Genomic DNA, 17,823 nt, shown 5'->3' on the forward strand with positions numbered 1-17,823 from the left:
GACGATATTAAAGCGATCTACTTATTTTATTTGGTCAATTACAATTACAATTCTCTAAAGACGAGAAGTTTGCGTCACTTTGACAGCGCAACAACAGATTCTCCAGAGGAGTCTCAAGGAGGCGTTGCTAGGTAAAAAAATTTTCTGCGTTTTTACGACGGTGCATCGAATCTTGCCGTCTCAATAAGTGCGAGATTCACATGAAATTCGTAAGACGCCTTCCCAATCTTGTGAAATCGTTTGTTGCTAATGAAGGAAATCGATTGGGATGTGAGTTGTAACATCATCCTAATTCTTATGAAAGATGACAAATACTTATCCAATTGGCGCAATTTGTCCTTATTAACATTTAAGGCGAGCTTGAGAATTATTGGGTATTTTTGTGAATTTAATATTTATATGTATGTCAAGTGAGATTTCTCGAATGAAAAACTTCCCCGCAGGCCCTCCAGAGGAGGCTGCAGAAGCCTACGACATGGCGGCGATCCAGTACGGAGGGGCAGACGCCGTCACCAACTTCGACGTCAGCATCTAGGACGACTGCCTGAAGAAGAGAGGCATTCACACGGATCTCTTCAGCTCCGACCAACCACCACAATCGCCGCAACCGCTTCTAGATCCGAAATCTGCCACCGACGTTGACGATGATGATGACAATCGAAATTGGTCACATTCACCTGTCGCCGAACTGCGACACCAACCTCAACCACCTCGAATTGAAGCTTCCACTGCTGGAGATGGCGAGCTTCCATGGACCTTTTGTGCCAACATGGGCTTCGTGCAGCTGCCGATTCCCTACCTGCCGGCTTTGTTCAACAGAATCAACGGATTCGAAGATGGCATCGACTTGATATTTGATCTTTGGAGTCCGGGAAAGAGATTGTTCACGGAGGTGCGTTGATGGAGACTAGGGATTCGAGCTCTGGAGCTGACGATGTGGACATGTCTGGAAGATCTGACGGCAGTGTTGGCGACGGTGGCGCCCCTAGAAGTTGCTGTCCTTATCTACATTGCTGTCTGCGGCAACAAGAGACTTGCCGTCGGCATCAACCGCGACCGCCGTTTCTCGTCTCTCTTGTGTTTAAGCTTTTGAAACGAAGAAGACGTGGATAGATTTTGCATGTTTTTGCGATTCTGCAACTTGTTGTACAGGTGGCCAATAGTCGAATGAGATAGTTCCAGCAAGGCCCAAGGCCCGGCCATCCTCGCCGGCTAGTAAAGAAAAGGGATAATGATACAAATAGTTCCTGAATTTTGATCCAATGTGTGATGTAATTTCTAAATTTTAATATGACCCATAAACTTTAAATCAATGTGCAAAGTGATCCATGGACTTTTAATTTGATTAATATGGTCCCTAAACTTTTGGATCATGTTCAACTTAGTCCCCGAACTATAGAAAGTTGTTCAATGTAGTCCTTCCATTGATTCAAGTTTGAGGACTAAGTTAAACATATTCCAAAAGTTGAACTACTATATTGGTCAAGTTAAAAGTTCAGGGACCACATTGCATATTGAGTTAATTAAAGTTTATGGGTCATATTGGTCAAATTAAAAGTTAAGAAACTATATTGTACATTGGATCAAAGTTCGGGGATCATTTGTGTCATTTTGCCCAAAGAAAAAGTAAAAGAGAAAAATGAAAAAATAAAAATATTAATACAAAAATTCAAAAAAATAAAATAAAATACTCTTAAAGTTGTTCACGTCGGCGACGATGGTGACACATAAGACGGCTGATGTTCATGTCAATAATTTTCGGCCGAAATTGATCGAATGTACTCAATTGGTAAAACATAAAAAAAAAATGTTTAGTACTCAATTGACAAAATCAAAATATTTAAGACTGAATTCACAAAAATACAATAGGTTTCGGACTTTTTTGACAATTTCCCCGCAAAAAAAAGGAACACACGAGGACTTGTGCTCCCTCGACTTTGAGACACATGTTAATAAGTTTTCTTTTTCATTTCGCAGCTCACGTGTTAAAATCATTTTAAAATATACAAAATTCGACTTGTAAATCTACATTTAATCTTCATAATATTCCAATTTCTTATTGTTTGAAATCCAAAATTTTGAAATGCAAAAAGCAACGACAGATTATTCTTACATTTGTTTTGGGCCAAACCTACTGATTATTCCTAGTAGAAACTACCGTTTAAGAATTCGTGATTTGCTTTTTCTTTTTTCTTTGCAAATCATCTTTGTCGTAAATGGGAGCAGTTTTTTTTTTTTTATTGTAATTCTATTTCTAATTTCGATTGATATTTGATCAGTTTTTTTATCCTAAATTATCATGTAAATGGGAGCAGTTTTTTTTTATTAGGATCGCTTGGAATCATCATGAAACGTGACACAACATCTAGAAAAATACACGCTTTTATACTATCAAGATTATAATTATGACAAAATAAGAACTAAAAGAAATTTTCAAAAAAGTGGAAGATTAGCACATAAAACTGCGGATAAGATCTACCCTACAAGAGAAAAAGAAAAAGGAAAATTAATTGTAATTAAATAAAAGTGATTTTCATTGTAATGTCACGTCAAGTCAAGTGGAATCCGGAAACCTAGTCCAACCATAACACGGTTTAATTTTAAGAATCTCTCCCCTTCTCTTCGTGTATATAAATTCTCACACACAACCATAAATGCCTCGACCTTCCCGACTTCTCACACACAAGCAAGCATGTGGTTCGTTTGTGGTGCCCGCGGTGCTTCTAAGAAAGGGAAATTAAGGGTGATCGCCGGGTCGTGCTACGTGCCGGAGAAACGGGCCGTGTACCCCAAGGGCCACGACGCGCACTTCATGTGCTCCGAGAAGGGGACCATCAGTGTGTTGAATGGTGTCGGGAGTTGGGTTCGGTCCGGCGTCGACCATGGGGAGTATGCCCGGGGGCTCATGACGAGCTGCGCTGATGATGTCGGGAAGCAGCGGGCCGGCCGTGTGGAGCTCGAGAGGGTACTCCACAAGGCCTTCCGCAGGACCTTAGTCAGGGGATCAGCGACGGCCGTGTGTACTGACGCGCTGGCCAAAGATGTGCGTCCTTTTCTTTGCGGGACTTTCCGAGTGGTCGGCTAATTAGTGTTACTAAACTGATTGCGAGCTTCTGTTGTGTTTCTCCGTCGCAGCACCATTTGCAGGTCGTGAACGTGGGTGCTAGCTAGCAGGTTCGTGTGGATCCGAACGGGCGAGAGCGTTTACCGGTCGCCGATCCAAGAGCACGGTTTCAATCGTCCATATCAGCTTGGAATAACGCCAGGACACTACTGTTCGCCGCTAACAGCACAGGTAAAAGAACTTGAATTTACGGATGGAGATTTGCATCAGGAAATTTCACGTAGCTTGTTCACTATATAATGAGATTAGCGAGCGGCTTCAACGTCACGCATGTTGGATAAGGCTGTCCAGTTTCGAATGCAAAAACCGCCCAAAACCTAATGGAGCGACGAGACCTGAATCATGACATGTTATAGTCTTATAGATCCGCATGAGCCTTATGTTTATCGGTGAATCTTTACGGGTTTTTATTGACTAATCCCGTATTCGGCAACTTTCTCATGATTCCTTTGGCTTGTCTGCGAAATAATATTTCCGGTCCGATTCGATAACGATTTTTATGTGGATGTCCAGAGCTACAAAGTCGAAGTACGCGAGGGGGACGTCATCGTCGCCGGGACGGATGGGTTGTTCGACAACATGTTCGTGAAGCAAATTAGGGACGCAGCAGAAGCCGGGATAAGAGAAGGCAAGGATCTCGGGGACATCGCATCTTCGATAGCCGCTCGAACGCACGGCAATTCCCTCGACAAGACCATGACGACGCCCTTCTCCAAAATTGCGACAAAGCACGGCAAGGAGCACCTCGGAGGCAAGGCCGACGGTATCACCGTCATCGTCCCTCTCATCGCAAGGGATTAGAGAGATCTTCTGTTCAGGACATGCTTTGAAGGCAATTTTTCTTGCGAAGATTCTTTCGGGCAACCTAATATATGTTAGAGTTGAGTGGAGCATTTCCTGTGTCCCTTTGAAATACATTGACGTCTTCAATTCGATTCGATTTAATGCTTAAACTGTAAATTCTTCGCAAAATTAGAAGAACGAAATTCAAATTTGATGGTGTTTTTACTTTCTTGACAAAATTTCTGCTAAGATGTATATGCGAATTGTGTTAGAGAAGTCTCGTATTGGAGAATTGATGTGGTGTTGAGCAGTCAATATATCTTTATTGGCTTGTAACTTATTGGCTTAACTTTTGATTGAAGATGAGTTCAACTAAATGTATTGACAGGTTTGAACTTGAGCTCCCTTTGACGTGACAGAATAATGGGGGCTTTGCAACTCTCGCCCCAGTCGCTTCACGGCTCTCGCCCCGGTCACTTCACCATCATCCGGAAGGGCCAGCTAGATCTAGAGTATCGTTTAGTCTTTCTCTTCTGAGGAGACGATACTCTAGACAGATTTGGCCAAGGTCCCACTAGCCCTCGCCATCGGTCGGCAAGAATCGCGACCCTTCCTAGTGGTGGTGGGCGAGTGTTGCAAAACCCCTGGGCCGAGATGGGTACTTTTTCTTGTCTTCCTTGAGTTATCGTTTGGAGACAATACTCAAAATCTGGTCGAGGGCCAACCAGCCCTTGCCATTGGTAGGCGAGGGTCGTTGGCCCATGGCCGGGGACCGCGATCGCGGCCTACCACTTCCCTACCATTGTCAGCCCTCGCCATCGATCGGCAAGAATCGCATCCCTTCCTGGCGGTGGCGGACAAGGGTTGCGAAGCTCCCGAGTCGAGATGGGTACTTTTTTTGTCTTCCTTGAGCCATCGTTTGGAGATGATACTCCAGATTTGGCCAAGGGCCAACCAGCCCTTGCCATTGGTAGGCGAGGGTCGCCGTCCCATGGCTAGGGACCGCGATCGCAACCTACCATTTCCCTACCATCGTCGGCACTTCACGATGGTGGTTGGTAACGGGGGCAAGGGCTGCAAAACCTCCCTTGTTACGATGCTGTTTTTTAACCTTATTTTCAAATTTAAATAAAAATTATATTAAAAATCATATTTGGATAAAAATGACATCGTTTTAGCCACTAGGAGAGAGAAAGTGTAAAAAAAAAGTCACGTTAGCATTTTTGGCTAGCAAAATTGAATGAAATTAACTGAAGGACTCAATTGTACCAATTTGACAAGTTTTAAAACTCGATTGCATTTTTTATAAGTTTTAGGATTTAATAAAACTTTGGTGACAAGTTTAAGGATTTATAGTGAACATATATACTTTTGGAACTTAAAATATTCTTGGCAAACTATGTTTTTTTCCACCATCTCAAATACACTCGATAAGGGCAAAATGACACTTAGAGTGTCAATATTTGTATATGACTCTCACTTTAGTGCAAATATTTTTTTGGGATCATTTAAGTGCCAATTTTTTTTAAAACGATTATTTCGGTGCCAACTCTGGTGAGCATCGTCGGAAAGCATACATGGCATCTACGTTGCTCGCTGGAACATCCTAGTCAGCAAAAAAAAAAAAATCAATAACAAAATCCACATAATATTAAAAAAAAAAGTAAAAATAAGCTAACAAAAAAGTTAAAGTTGTAGCGACGAGGGTTGTGAGCCCTTGCCGCTGCTGCCCACCATCGTCGACCGGCGATGAGGGGGGAGTGCCTCGGGGGGTCACCAAGCCCCGGTGACCCCAGCCGGGGCCCCGCAAACCCCACGGCAGGGCTGATCTCGCCCAAGTGGTTGGGCGATTCCGGCCTTGCCTAGCCACGACAAGGCCTCGACCGGGTCGCCGAGGATCGGGGACCTCGGGGCTTTTTCCTGAAATGGTGTAAAAAACAAATTACAAAAATGGGTAAAAAAAAAATTATTTACCGGATTGGGGCTTGTGCGGGAGTCTAACTCCCACACGAATGGCCTAGCCCACCCTTGCGGGCTCTCCCACACGGGTGGACCTTTTTTATTTTTTAAAACTCCGTAATTTTTTTTACTTTTTTCAATTATTTTATATTTATATAACTTTGTAAATAATTATCAATAATTAATTGAAAATTTTATGAAGATACATAATTAATAAATAATTTAGTATTTATGTAATTAATTTATTTAGCACGTAAATAATTTATATATAATATTTATAAAATAAAATTGATAAGATATATGAAGATGACATATCTAGATTAGACATTTGCCAATTAGATAATTTAAAGTGCGAGTTTTTTTTTTATGTAATAATGTCTTTAATTGTTTTTGCGAGTATGTCACTTTTAAGGGAAACGTTAAAAGCCCCATTGAATAAGACCGGTGGGGACATCAAAAATGAAATTTTAAATTGCATAATCACACCCCCCCTTTATTTGTATTCATGAAAAAATAATGTCAAATCACGCCTTGGCAAAGGAATATGATCTGGATATGTCATCTTATTCAATGGGGCTTTTAACGTTTCCCTTAAAAGTGACATACTCGAAAAAATAATTAAAGACATTATTACATTAAAAAACTAGCACTTTAAATTATCCAATCGGTAAATTTCTAATCTGGATATGTCATTTTCAAATATTTTATCAATTTTATTTTATGAATATTGTTTATAAATTATTTACGTACTAAATAAATTAATTACATAAATAATAACTTATTTATTAATTATGTATCTTAATAAAATTTTCAATTAATTATTGATAATTATTTACAAATTTATATAAATATAAATGTTATAAACATAAAATAATTGAAAAAATTAAAAAAATTACGAATTTTATTTTTAAAAAATTAATAATAAAAAAGGCCCACCTTTGTGGAAGAGCCCGCATGGGTGGGCCGTTCGGGAGTATGACTCCCGCAAGCCTCAATCCGGTAAATAAAATTTTTTTTACCCATTTTTGTAATTTTTTTTGCACCATTTTGGAAAAAAGCTCGCGACCTCGCTGGCCACTCCACCACCCATCATTGGCCTTTGCGGCGATGGTGGGCGGCGACGATGAGGGCTCACAGCCCTTGCCGCGGCAAAGCTATTTTTATGTTTACTTTTAGTTTTTTTAAAAATTAACTTAATTTTTAGTTTAAAATTTCACGTGGCATCCACATGGACTGAATTTTAAAAAAAAATTGCCACGTGGATGCCATGTGAACAGGTTTTTTTAAAAAAATTCCACATAATATTAAGAAATTAATAAAAAAATGCCACGTGTACCATTTGGTCGGAATTAATACTTAAGTGATCGTTTTTTTTTTTACCGAAATTGGCACTTAAGTGATAAAAAAAATATTGACACTAAAGTGAGTGAAGTACATAAATATTGACACCCCAAGTGTCTTTTTACCACTCGATAAGTGTATCTCGAGAATCGAGACTAAAAGGCATTCATCAACGAGATCCAACTTGCCGGGGGAAAAAATTGGACCCAACTTGGAATCCTAGAGAATAGAGGAGAGCCTTTCCGTAATTAATGCAAAATCGCGCGGCGAAAATGCAAGCATTGACAATTACGGAAAACGGCAAAAGGAAACAGCACCCAAGTGCCGCGTTTCTTCTTCTTCTTCTTCTTCGAGTTGCGGTGTCGCTCTCACGCCCCGAGTCCGAAAATCTCCGACTCCGTCGCGCCGAAATCGAATCAGGAGCGAGACCTGAAAGCTCGCGGCACACACGAGTGCAGCTGCTGTCGTTCGAATTTGCTGTGCGACGCTCGATTAATCGCTCGAGCGCTGAACTCGGTGGCCACGTAAGTACGCCTCGCCGTTCGATTCGATTTCGGCACCTGTTTCCGCTGGGAATGACGGGATGCGTTTTTCAATTTTAAAGAAATCGTATGTTCTGCCGTGTTTTTGGTGTGGCATTCGCGTTGCGGAGGTTCCTCTGCGGGGTCGAGACCGAAATCGATGCTCTCTCGAACTGTGGTTCCAGAATATTGGAGTGTAGGAATTAGAGCGTTGGAGTTGTTTGGAAAGAGCTACGGTCGTTAACACTGGGGGGATCATTTCTTTCTTCTTTTAAATTGTGGAGCAGTAATACCGTAAAGAATTAACTCGATCTCGATTCTTGAGGCTGGTGTAATATCGCGTCTTCCACATGATTGAAAATTCTTTGCTTTCCGGTAAAGAAGAAGTAATCTTTTAATATTGGTGAATTCCTTCACTTGGTTGTGCTTTCTTGATTTGCAGGATGTAGTTCCATATCATGGGAGACGCTTAGTACGGCTCTTTCCACATCTCCAACTAGATGAGTAGGCGCAGAGAACCTATTGTAGCATTCTCAGCCGCTGCTTTCTATCTTGGGTTGTAAGTTGAATAATGGAGGTTGAATCGGTTGATAAAACTAGGGACCCCAGGGGACACCGCATCACTCAAAGTGTTGTGCATGATCAGGGCGATCAAGAGAGTGCCAGCGACACTTCTTCAGACCAGGAGACGACTACTTCAGGAAACGACATAAGGGCAAAACCATGTGTTGGGATGCAGTTCGAATCGGAAGAAGCTGCAAAAACCTTCTATGATGCATATGCTAGGCATGTTGGTTTCAGCACCCAGGTTGGTCAATTTAGCCGTTGTAGGCCCGATGGACCGATTGTAAGTTGGGATTTTGCATGTTCCAGAGAGGTTTTAAAAAGGAAGAATATAGAAAGCTGCAATGCAGTGCTCAGAATTGAGAGGAAAGAATCGGACAATTGGGTCGTGTCAAAGTTTGTGGAAGAGCATAACCATTCAACAGCAACTCCTGGTAATGTGCGTCATCTCCGACCACGGAGGCATTTTGCTGGTGCTACAAAGAATGTGAGTGAACCTCTGGATGCTATATGTGATGCTCATGCTTCTTTGCATGGGAACCATGTCTCTTATGAGCCAAATAGAGGAGGGAGGAATATCTCCCCTGTTGAATCAAATCACCCAGCAAGAAACGTTGGTTCTGTTAGCTACGTGAGACCCAGTATTCGGAAGAGAAATCTGGGACGAGATGCCCAAAACCTTCTCGACTATTTTAAGAAAATGCAAGCGAAAAACCCTGGTTTCTATTATGCAATCCAGCTTGATGATGATAACCACATGACTAATGTCTTTTGGGCTGATGCAAGATCAAGGGCAGCATATACCTACTTTGGGGATGCTGTAGTTTTTGACACAATGTATAGACCAAATCAGTACCAAGTTCCCTTCGCTCCTTTCACCGGTGTAAATAATCATGGTCAGATGATATTGTTTGGTTGTGCATTACTTCTAGATGAGTCCGAATCATCCTTTGCTTGGCTCTTTAGGACGTGGTTGTCTGCAATGAATGATAGACCCCCTGTTTCTATAACTACTGACCAGGATAGAGCCATACAAGCTGCAGTGGCTCAAGTATTTCCACAAACTCGTCACTGTATCTGCAAGTGGCACATCCTAAGGGAGGGCCAGGAAAGATTAGCTCACATCTACCTTACTCATCCTTCTTTTTACGGGGATATGTACAGTTGCATTAACTTCTCTGAAACTGTTGATGATTTTGAAGCATCATGGGTTGCTCTTCTTGACAGGTATGATCTCCAAAAAAATGAGTGGCTTCAAGCAGTATATAAGGCTAGGAAGCAGTGGGCTCCGGTTTATTTTCGTGACACTTTCTTTGCTGCAATCTCATCAAACCAAGGGGTGAGCTCATTCTTTGATGGATACGTGAATCAACAAACAACGGTCCCTTTGTTTTTTAAGCAGTATGAAAGGGCTCTGGAAAGTTCATTAGAGAAGGAAATAGAAGCAGATTATGATACCATGGGCACCACTCCAGTCCTGAAAACTCCATCACCTATGGAACAACAGGCAGCAAACCTTTATTCAAAGAAAATTTTCGCCAAGTTCCAGGAGGAATTAGTTGAAACTTTTGTGTATACTGCAAATAAGATTGAGGATGATGGAGTTGTTAGTAAATACAGGGTAGCTAAATATGAACATGACGACAAGGCATTCATAGTTGCTCTAAATGTATCTGAGATGAAAGCAAGCTGCAGCTGTCAAATGTTTGAGTACTCAGGAATACTCTGTAGACATATATTGACTGTCTTCACTGTGACAAATGTACTCACCCTTCCTTCTCACTACATATTAAAGCGATGGACCAGGAATGCGAAATCTCTGTTGGGATCTGAAGAACAAAATTCTGATCCATATGGTATTGAAACTCTTACATCGCGCTTCAACAGTCTATGTCAGGAAGCCATCCAGTATGCTTTGGAAGGAGCAATTGCCGTGGAAACCTATAACACTGCAATGAGTGCTCTGAAAGAGGGTGTTAGAAAGATAGCTTCCGTGAAGAAAGGCATTGCTAAAGTGGCTCTGCCAAGCTCACAGAGAGGTGGAAGTAATGAGGACAGTAGCAAGAAAACCTCATCATCTGTCCCCCAGATGTTCCCAGCGTTGTGGCCTTGGCAAGATGCCTACCCTCCTCGTTTTAACCTTAATGACAATGGAGTTCCTGTGGCTGATTTAACTCAGCCCAGCCTCGCCTCTGTGTCAATTCAACGCGACAGCGGCACACCTGATGACACGGTAGGAAGCATTTTTGTCTCTTCTAAGTTTTTCCTTCATTTTTTTTTAATCTTGTGAATTTGTTAAATAGTAGTTCGACATTTTGTGTCAATTTCTGATTGTCTTGTCTTAATGTAGGTTGTTCTTACTTGTTTTAAGTCCATGACGTGGGTAATTGAGAGGAGTACTGCAACTTCTGCTGTTAAAGTCGCTGTAGTTAATTTGAAGGTACGAGTTTCTGTGCCTTTCATACGGTTATGCTTTTTGTACATCAGGCTTTTTTTCCCTGATTGTAAACTAGAGTTAACCACTCGCATATCGTTGATAATTTCCATTTCAGAATTGAGACATTTACATTTATGTCCTTGTTAAATACTTGAAAAGACACCGAGTTGTTCATTGTCATCTGGAAGGTAGTTTTTCGTGCTTATCTGAGTATGAGCACGTGGTCTTCCTGTGGCTCTATTGGTTTAGTATGTATGAGGGGCTGAATGGAGTAATAATATTGTGCTGATAAATATATACCCACACTTTTGAGGTTATTATCTCTCTCTCTCTCTCTCTCTCTCTGTGGATATTGCTCACAAGCTCATTTCATTTTCATTCACCTTTTTTGTAGCTGCAAGACTATGGAAAGAATCCTTGTGGAGAGACAGAGGTGCAGTTCAGGTTAACAAGAGTCACGCTGGAGCCCATGTTGAGGTCCATGGCCTACATCAGCCAACAGCTCTCATCCCCAGCCAATAAGGTTGCTGTCATCAATTTGAAGGTATCGCAAAGGCTGGACACCTTTTCTCCTGATGGCTTTAGTGTTTCAGCATTTAACCTTTCTCAGTGGGTAGAATTTACGTGGTTTAGTGAGATATATATTACAGTGATATCCGTGATATGTCAGGTTTTTCTTCCTTTAAATAGTTCCATGCTCCCATATGATTCGGGCTTAAGAGGAAGTATCTTTATGACATTTTATAATTAGGTTTTCTGATGTAGGAGAAGGTGCATAAGAGACTTGGGGTTTGAGCTAAATTTTGAATTTCCCCTAGCAAGCAAAAGCCCATAGATGTTGCTTTTTGTTGGAAACTCTGTGCATGATTTTCTGGCGACCTTCAGGCAATTGGACTTGTCTTGGATATGATGTATGCCCTTTTAGGATCCCAAACATGAGATAAAGTAACTGTGCAGTTATACCTTTCATGGGGATTAACCTTTTTTGTTCCTCACATGCTTGAGAAGAAGCATTTCTCGTTTGAGAGTTTTGATTTTCAGTTCACTTAGGTATCTGAGGGTGAGCCTTAAAACTGTGGGAATTGTCCACAATAATGTGCTCTCATGTGTCGTTGACTTGGTTCATTTAATCCTTGCTTACAGCATTATATTGCTATCCTTTTTCAGCTTCAAGATACGAAGATATCCACTGGAGAAACAGAGGTGAAATTTCAGGTGTCAAGAGACACTCTAGGCTCAATGCTCAGATCCATGACTTACATCCGTGAACAGCTCTAAAAGGTGTAAGTAGAGTTTCTCAACTGTTTTCCTTGTAATCAAGCAATACTGCATTACATTACTTGAGGTGTATGTAGATCATAGGCATTTTGTTCTGTGTGGTGTTTCAAATGTTTTGCTAAATAGTATAATTCATATTGATGCATGAATGACTGCTCATACAAGCTTTGCTGGTTTTTTCCATCACTTTTTCCTGTTATACTAGGTTTTTTTTTTCCACAGCTAGAGAAGGATATCGATTCCTATCCATTATTGATAGGCATGTTTTTTTTCCCTTGTATAGCCCACATTACCATTTGCCAGTCAAGATTTACCGTTTGCTACAATTTACCCGGAGGGTTGGAATCTGCAGAGTTGCTTCAAGGAAGGAGGCATTGCAGAGGTCCGTAGTGAGAAATATATTGTATAATGTAACTAGTGTTATAAAGTAATAGCTAGGATTGATTGTCATTCAAGATAGCACAACATTCACCACATTGGGTGGATTTAGTTATGTATATGTGCCTTTTATAGGTCAAGTGTTATATAATGGAAACCAGGAGTAGGTAGCCCACTGTAAATGTGAGCTGTGTGAAAATGGTTTTAATGAATGAGGTAGAAGATTGGACGTGTATAATCTTCACTTTGGGTTATTCTCTTGATGCAATTTTTGGATGGTATTCGAGTTTAATTGCTTCTCCTTTTCACCTGAGAGTGAAAAAAATCCTCTATCTGAAGCTAAGCAAATACTGGAGCTTGCCCCAGAAAATACATCAGTTGACTTACTTCAACTACATCAATTATTGATATGAATCCTCAGATTATCTGCCAGTTGAAGGAAGCCTTTTCCTTCAATGGCGTATTTTTCAAAAGAACGAGGTATATATGGGAGTTTAACCAGGCTTGGCTCCTTGAAAGATCATTACAATGAGAGTCGTCATTTGCTAACAGATAGAGCAATAAACATTAGTCTCTCTCTCTCTCTCTCTCTGCTCAACAGATTCTAAGTGGCGGATACAAAGAGATAAAGAAACTTCATGAAAACAAAACTTTTTTATTATGGCATAACACCGAAGTAGCAGGAAACTATGACGGACGAAGAGAAGAGAGCACGACATCTTGTAGGGAGCTGTCTCTCTGCATTGCCGCCTTGAACTCTTCAAAGGTGACTTTCCCGTCGCTGTTGGCATCCATCTGGTCGAATATCTCATCTAGCTTTCCCGGTTCAGTGATGTCCGTGGGAAGGCAATCGTCGGGCAAAGCCTGTAAAAAGAGTCATCATCGCAACATCACCTTTTTAACTAGGAGAACAATCAATCAAATGAATTTAGTGAAAAGTTGAAGGGTGGTATTACCCTAAGCATGGAAGCCACTTCTTCCTTGGTGATGCACCCGGATCGATCTGCATCGTACATCTGTTGTTCGCACAGAATTTGAGTCAGCGTGATAACGAGTTTCTGGTCTTGTGTCCAGAGTTGCTAAAGATAGATATTTGGCGGGTAAGAAAAGATAGCGTGCTTTGGTCGGTTAGATAGCAGAAACACTGCCTGTTTTCTGTCGAACATTTAGTTTTCTAACCCGAAGGCGATATGTTTCGCCGGAATAGATGAATTAGAATTTTCACACCAGTACTGAAACTCTAATCTGTCTGCGTCGCTGCATTGTTTTGCCGATAAATAATGTTCCTGGGGCTTTTCAGATAATCAGGTGTACCTTAATATCCCTCCAAGTTCATAGCAAAGCATCTCACTGTCCGACTCTAAAACTTTCTTGAAGTGTTATTCTCTTCCGTAGAGACCATGAAGATTAACGTACCTCGAAGCACAGGCGTAGAGCGTCGTCACCACGGGAGTTCCTGAGGCTGGAGAAGCCGCACAGTATCTCTCTCATATCGACGGTTCCATCACGATTGTTGTCAAATAGGTCGAAGATGCGAGGCGCCAGGGGGACTAACGATGACATGTTCATCGCTTTCAGAACCTCTTCGAATTCTGATAGGGTGGCATTGTCTCCATTAGCGCATCTGCAGTGAACCAAGTATGAAATTTCCATCAAAGCAGAGAACCTAAACAGAAGCATGTGTACTGCGGATTAATGGACTCTGGCTCACATTTTCTTGAAATTGACCCTAAGATTCTCAAGTTCCTCTTTCGAAAGGTCATGCGACCCGAGCAGAGATTTCAGCTTCTTAGTCCTCAGGAATATGGTGCTGCTCCACACGCTCGCGATCGCCGCTGCACGCAATTTGCGCCTGGCATTGAAGCTCTGCAGCCTCGAAACGACTTCAGGGTCCATCTGCTCCTCCTTGGCCAAGTCACCGATTACCCACGGATGATTGAGAAGCTGTTTGAACAGCTGAGTTTAGTATCACTAGAAGAGCATGTGCATTACTTCAGAAATTATCACGGGCAAGAATAGTTAGCTCATTCTTGATTATTTCTAAAAGGACCATGCAACGAATTTACCGTTGTGAGTCTGGTACAATTTTAAGTCTCTAGTTATGAGCAATGCACAGATTTCTCTTGACAGCAATTCTCTTTTATAGCGACTGAATCCCTGTCTCTATATAGGAGGACCTTATTGGAGTAGTAGTAAATTTGAGTATCTTACATCGAGGGTGCTCGGTCTCCTGCTAGGATCCACAGTCAGGAGGCTGGAAATTAGTTCTTTTGCTGACGAAGAAATGTTCTTCCAGGTCCTTTCATCGAAGCTGAACTCTCCCTTCACAGAAGAAACATAATCTCGCCAAGTCAAACTTTTCGTCCTTGGAACTGAGAAGAACAATACCTAATCCTAGGGCCACAAAAGAGAGCGAAATATTTTCCTGTTAGATAGACATGCTTGAACTTACTCTCATTATCATCTGCTGCTTTTGCCGGTTGGACGGGGCAATGAATGGCGGATACCTGAAATTCATACAAAAAGATGTCAACATCTGCGGACAGCTGCCTGTGGCTGTAAGATCTGAGAAATATTTTTAATGCCTCTGCTGGAGCGAAGCTGGAAGCGAAAAGCGACTAAAAGGAACACTTTTCAGGAATCTGACAATCGTTAAGCCCTCTGGTTGCCAGGAAATTTGCAGGAATTGGGAAACAATGACATTTTCAGAATAATGGGAATCCTACTCAGACTTGAAGAAAATATAGTCAACAGCTGGATTATGAGACACACAGGAATTGCTAAGCTCACAAATGAATCTGACAAGTGACTAGATCCTGGAACAGTCCGTTTAAACTGTTCTAGGATTTGCAGTCACATATTATACTGTCATGGCTCGAGGGTTCTAAAGCAAGTACGTGATGAGCTTCATCAAGAAGGTGAGAATTTTCACATCTGTGAAGAGCCTATTAAGCAAAGAAAACTGCAAAAGTAGCAACTACCGTATTAGATCATCATCCTTTTATCTGAGGTAATCACAAATCAGGAGAGTGAAAATATTGCAGCATACCCTGAGAGTAGAATATATAGAATGACTCCCAAAGACCACATGTCACTCTTAGTTGTTATTGTTCCTTGACAGAGAGCCTCTGGTGACACATAATCTATCGAGCCGAACAATCCGATAACTGGGTCGGATTCCTCCACGGAGCTCAGCCCAAAATCCATGATCTTCAGTGGCGAATCCTCGCGCTTGTTCAAGAACAGGCAATTCTCTGGCTTCAAATCCCGGTGCACAATATTGGCCCTGTGGAGAGCATCCAGGCCCCGGGCGATCTGCAGGACGACAGCAGCTGCTTCCGCCTCCGAGTACCTCTTCCGATCCACGATCCGGTCAAACAACTCCCCGCCAGAGCAGAGCTCGAGGATCAGATGGACCCCACTCTGGTCCTCACACACATCGTAGAGGTCGATAACATTGTCGTGAGGGGAAACATTCTCAACTATCCTTCTCATGACCAGGATCTCATTGGTCAGGAGGGCATCAGAAATGGGCACTTGCTTCCACATGGGGAATGTCAGCGAAGCAAACTGCTTCTTTGCGGGGACTGTTGCCGGCGGAGTCGACAGGCCGAGCCTCTTGAGCGTCTTGATGGCGACTTCTCTTCCATCTCCGCTCAATTTGGAGACGCCTCTCCTGACCACCGAGAATCCTCCTCTGCCGAGGACATCAACCACTTCATAGTCATCAGAGAGCCTTCTTGTTTCTTCGCCCATAGGCAAAGAGAGCTTTTCTGACAAAAGCTGGGAAAGACTCGAGAATTTGGAATCCTGGAGACTTGAGGAAAACTGGGTCTGGACTTGGACTTAAGAAAAATTTTGAACTTTAAAGAAGGAACAGAGAAAGAGAGAAAGAGTACAAGTTGGGTTCAATGATAAGGGATTGACATAAGCATAGACGAACAGTTATTTTTGCATTACTATAAGATCATAAAGAAATGCATGAAATTCAGATGGAGACGAGGGAACAAACTGGAGGGCACAACAGCTGAGGAAATAGAGACAAAGGTGACTTAGTTAACTAAAACTAATCAACCAATCTCCTCCCACAGAATCCAAAGATGCATTATAATAACTCTATGCTTCTATCATTTCCTCCTAAATCCATGTGGAAAAAAAAGAAGAAGTCACTCTTTATGAACCTAGAAACTTAAATAAAACAAGAGCAAAGAAAGAGAGAGCTGAGCGGCTTGGTTGACTTATCTTTCATTGTTTTATGCAACAGGATCTCTAATGTCTGGGATTTTCATTAAACTCAATACTTAAGACCACAGTGAACAATTTTCAGCGAGTCGCCTAGAACCCACAGCATAGTTCTCGTCATCTTTGGCCGATATAGATAACCAAACCGCGTCAGTCAGCTGTAATGAACAGAACTTCTGTCAATTAGGGCAGTTCTTGATCCTTCTTATATTAATGTGCAGTTCTAGATATTTACCTATTGTTCATTTTACATAATCAAACAAATAGAAAGTTTCTTCCCTAAAGATCAGTTTGGCCTTATAGCTGTTTCTTTCCTTTGATTCCAAGTATTTTCTCACTCTTTTCTGTAAGAATCTGTTAAAACATTTTGAATATCAGCCTCTAGCTTTGTCCTGTAGACTGTTTCTCTTTCATAGTGATAATAGACAAAGAATGGCATGAAGTAAAATCTGCTCTGATAGTCTTGTCATGTTCTCTCCTCTCTTATCCAAGAAAGAAATAAAAAACAACAAAATGTGAGTAGATTGGACTGAAAACATTCTTTTGACACCCCTGTTAACTCCAAGGAGAACATTGCCAAGAGATTAACACCAAAATATGAGTTGAAAACAAGATTAATGATATGTATCAAAGAAGGAAAAAAGAAGAAGGAAACTTTTTCTTTTTGTTGACAAAAAGAAATGAGTATATGCAATGTGAAATTATTGAGAGATCAGATGAGCTCAAGCTGTGGAGCGGGTCGTACTCGGAGCTGGTCAAGTGGTGAACTGATGGGCCTTGGACGGCGCCATAATTGGAGTATTTAACAACAGAAGAACCATAATCATCCAAATAAATTAAGCAACCTGAAGAAGACAAGCCACTCCATTGACCTTTGGCGACAAGCAAATGAATTTTGCAATTCCAATAATCACAAGAAAAACAGCTTAAGTGAATGTCCCGGAAATCACCATTGACGAGAGAATTTGACAATAATCGGACTACGCTGACCTTCGAGAAGGTAACAACATGATGTGGATTGTTCGATGAATGTCATATTAAGAAAACTTGAACCATGCACACCTTTTGGCACTGAAAGTTCCAGGCTTCACTTGATCCGTACAGACCAAGTTATGATTTTGCTGAAGTCAGGTTATATGTGGATGAATAAAAATGGCACATCATTCACCAACCACAATCTCTGCAACTATTTCACT

The 17,823-nt window shown here is 41.5% G+C and overlaps 2 protein-coding genes and 1 long non-coding RNA gene across 7 annotated transcripts; 2 read left to right on the forward strand and 1 right to left on the reverse strand.

Annotated features, from left to right (window-relative positions):
• Positions 1-2,845: 2,845 nt before the first annotated feature.
• On the forward strand, positions 2,846-3,752 carry LOC115754640. Its single transcript, XR_007198514.1, has 3 exons — positions 2,846-3,043; positions 3,136-3,295; positions 3,638-3,752. It is a non-coding gene; the product is annotated as an uncharacterized LOC115754640 (long non-coding RNA).
• Positions 3,753-7,536: 3,784 nt separating this feature from the next.
• On the forward strand, positions 7,537-13,122 carry LOC115751774 (protein FAR1-RELATED SEQUENCE 3-like). Of its 5 annotated transcripts, none has more exons than XR_004016674.2 (7): positions 7,537-7,731; positions 8,171-10,525; positions 10,643-10,732; positions 11,124-11,273; positions 11,897-12,010; positions 12,807-12,865; positions 12,987-13,122. XR_004016674.2 is itself a non-coding variant. In XM_048278795.1 (7 exons), exons 3-6 carry the CDS (start codon positions 8,300-8,302, stop codon positions 12,005-12,007), a joined length of 2,577 nt encoding a protein of 858 aa, XP_048134752.1. In that variant the 5' UTR covers positions 7,537-7,731; positions 7,812-8,057; positions 8,171-8,299; the 3' UTR covers positions 12,008-12,010; positions 12,291-12,686. The 5 variants fall into 5 exon arrangements, 4 of the variants coding, with proteins under 4 accessions (XP_048134752.1, XP_048134753.1, XP_030545625.1 ...); XM_048278795.1 differs by lacking the exons at positions 12,807-12,865; positions 12,987-13,122 and adding exons at positions 7,812-8,057; positions 12,291-12,686; XM_048278796.1 differs by lacking the exon at positions 12,987-13,122 and having other exon boundaries at positions 12,807-12,889.
• Positions 13,045-16,843, reverse strand: LOC115751788 (calcium and calcium/calmodulin-dependent serine/threonine-protein kinase-like). The gene is made up of 7 exons (XM_030689789.2): positions 15,435-16,843; positions 14,838-14,892; positions 14,597-14,707; positions 14,097-14,329; positions 13,802-14,009; positions 13,342-13,401; positions 13,045-13,249 (listed from the first exon to the last, which is right to left on the reverse strand). Exons 1-7 carry the CDS (start codon positions 16,139-16,141, stop codon positions 13,073-13,075), a joined length of 1,551 nt encoding a protein of 516 aa, XP_030545649.1. The 5' UTR covers positions 16,142-16,843; the 3' UTR covers positions 13,045-13,072.
• Positions 16,844-17,823: the final 980 nt, after the last annotated feature.

Source organism: Rhodamnia argentea, chromosome 5 (genome assembly GCF_020921035.1).
Source record: "Rhodamnia argentea isolate NSW1041297 chromosome 5, ASM2092103v1, whole genome shotgun sequence".
Classification (NCBI taxonomy): Eukaryota; Viridiplantae; Streptophyta; class Magnoliopsida; order Myrtales; family Myrtaceae; genus Rhodamnia; species Rhodamnia argentea.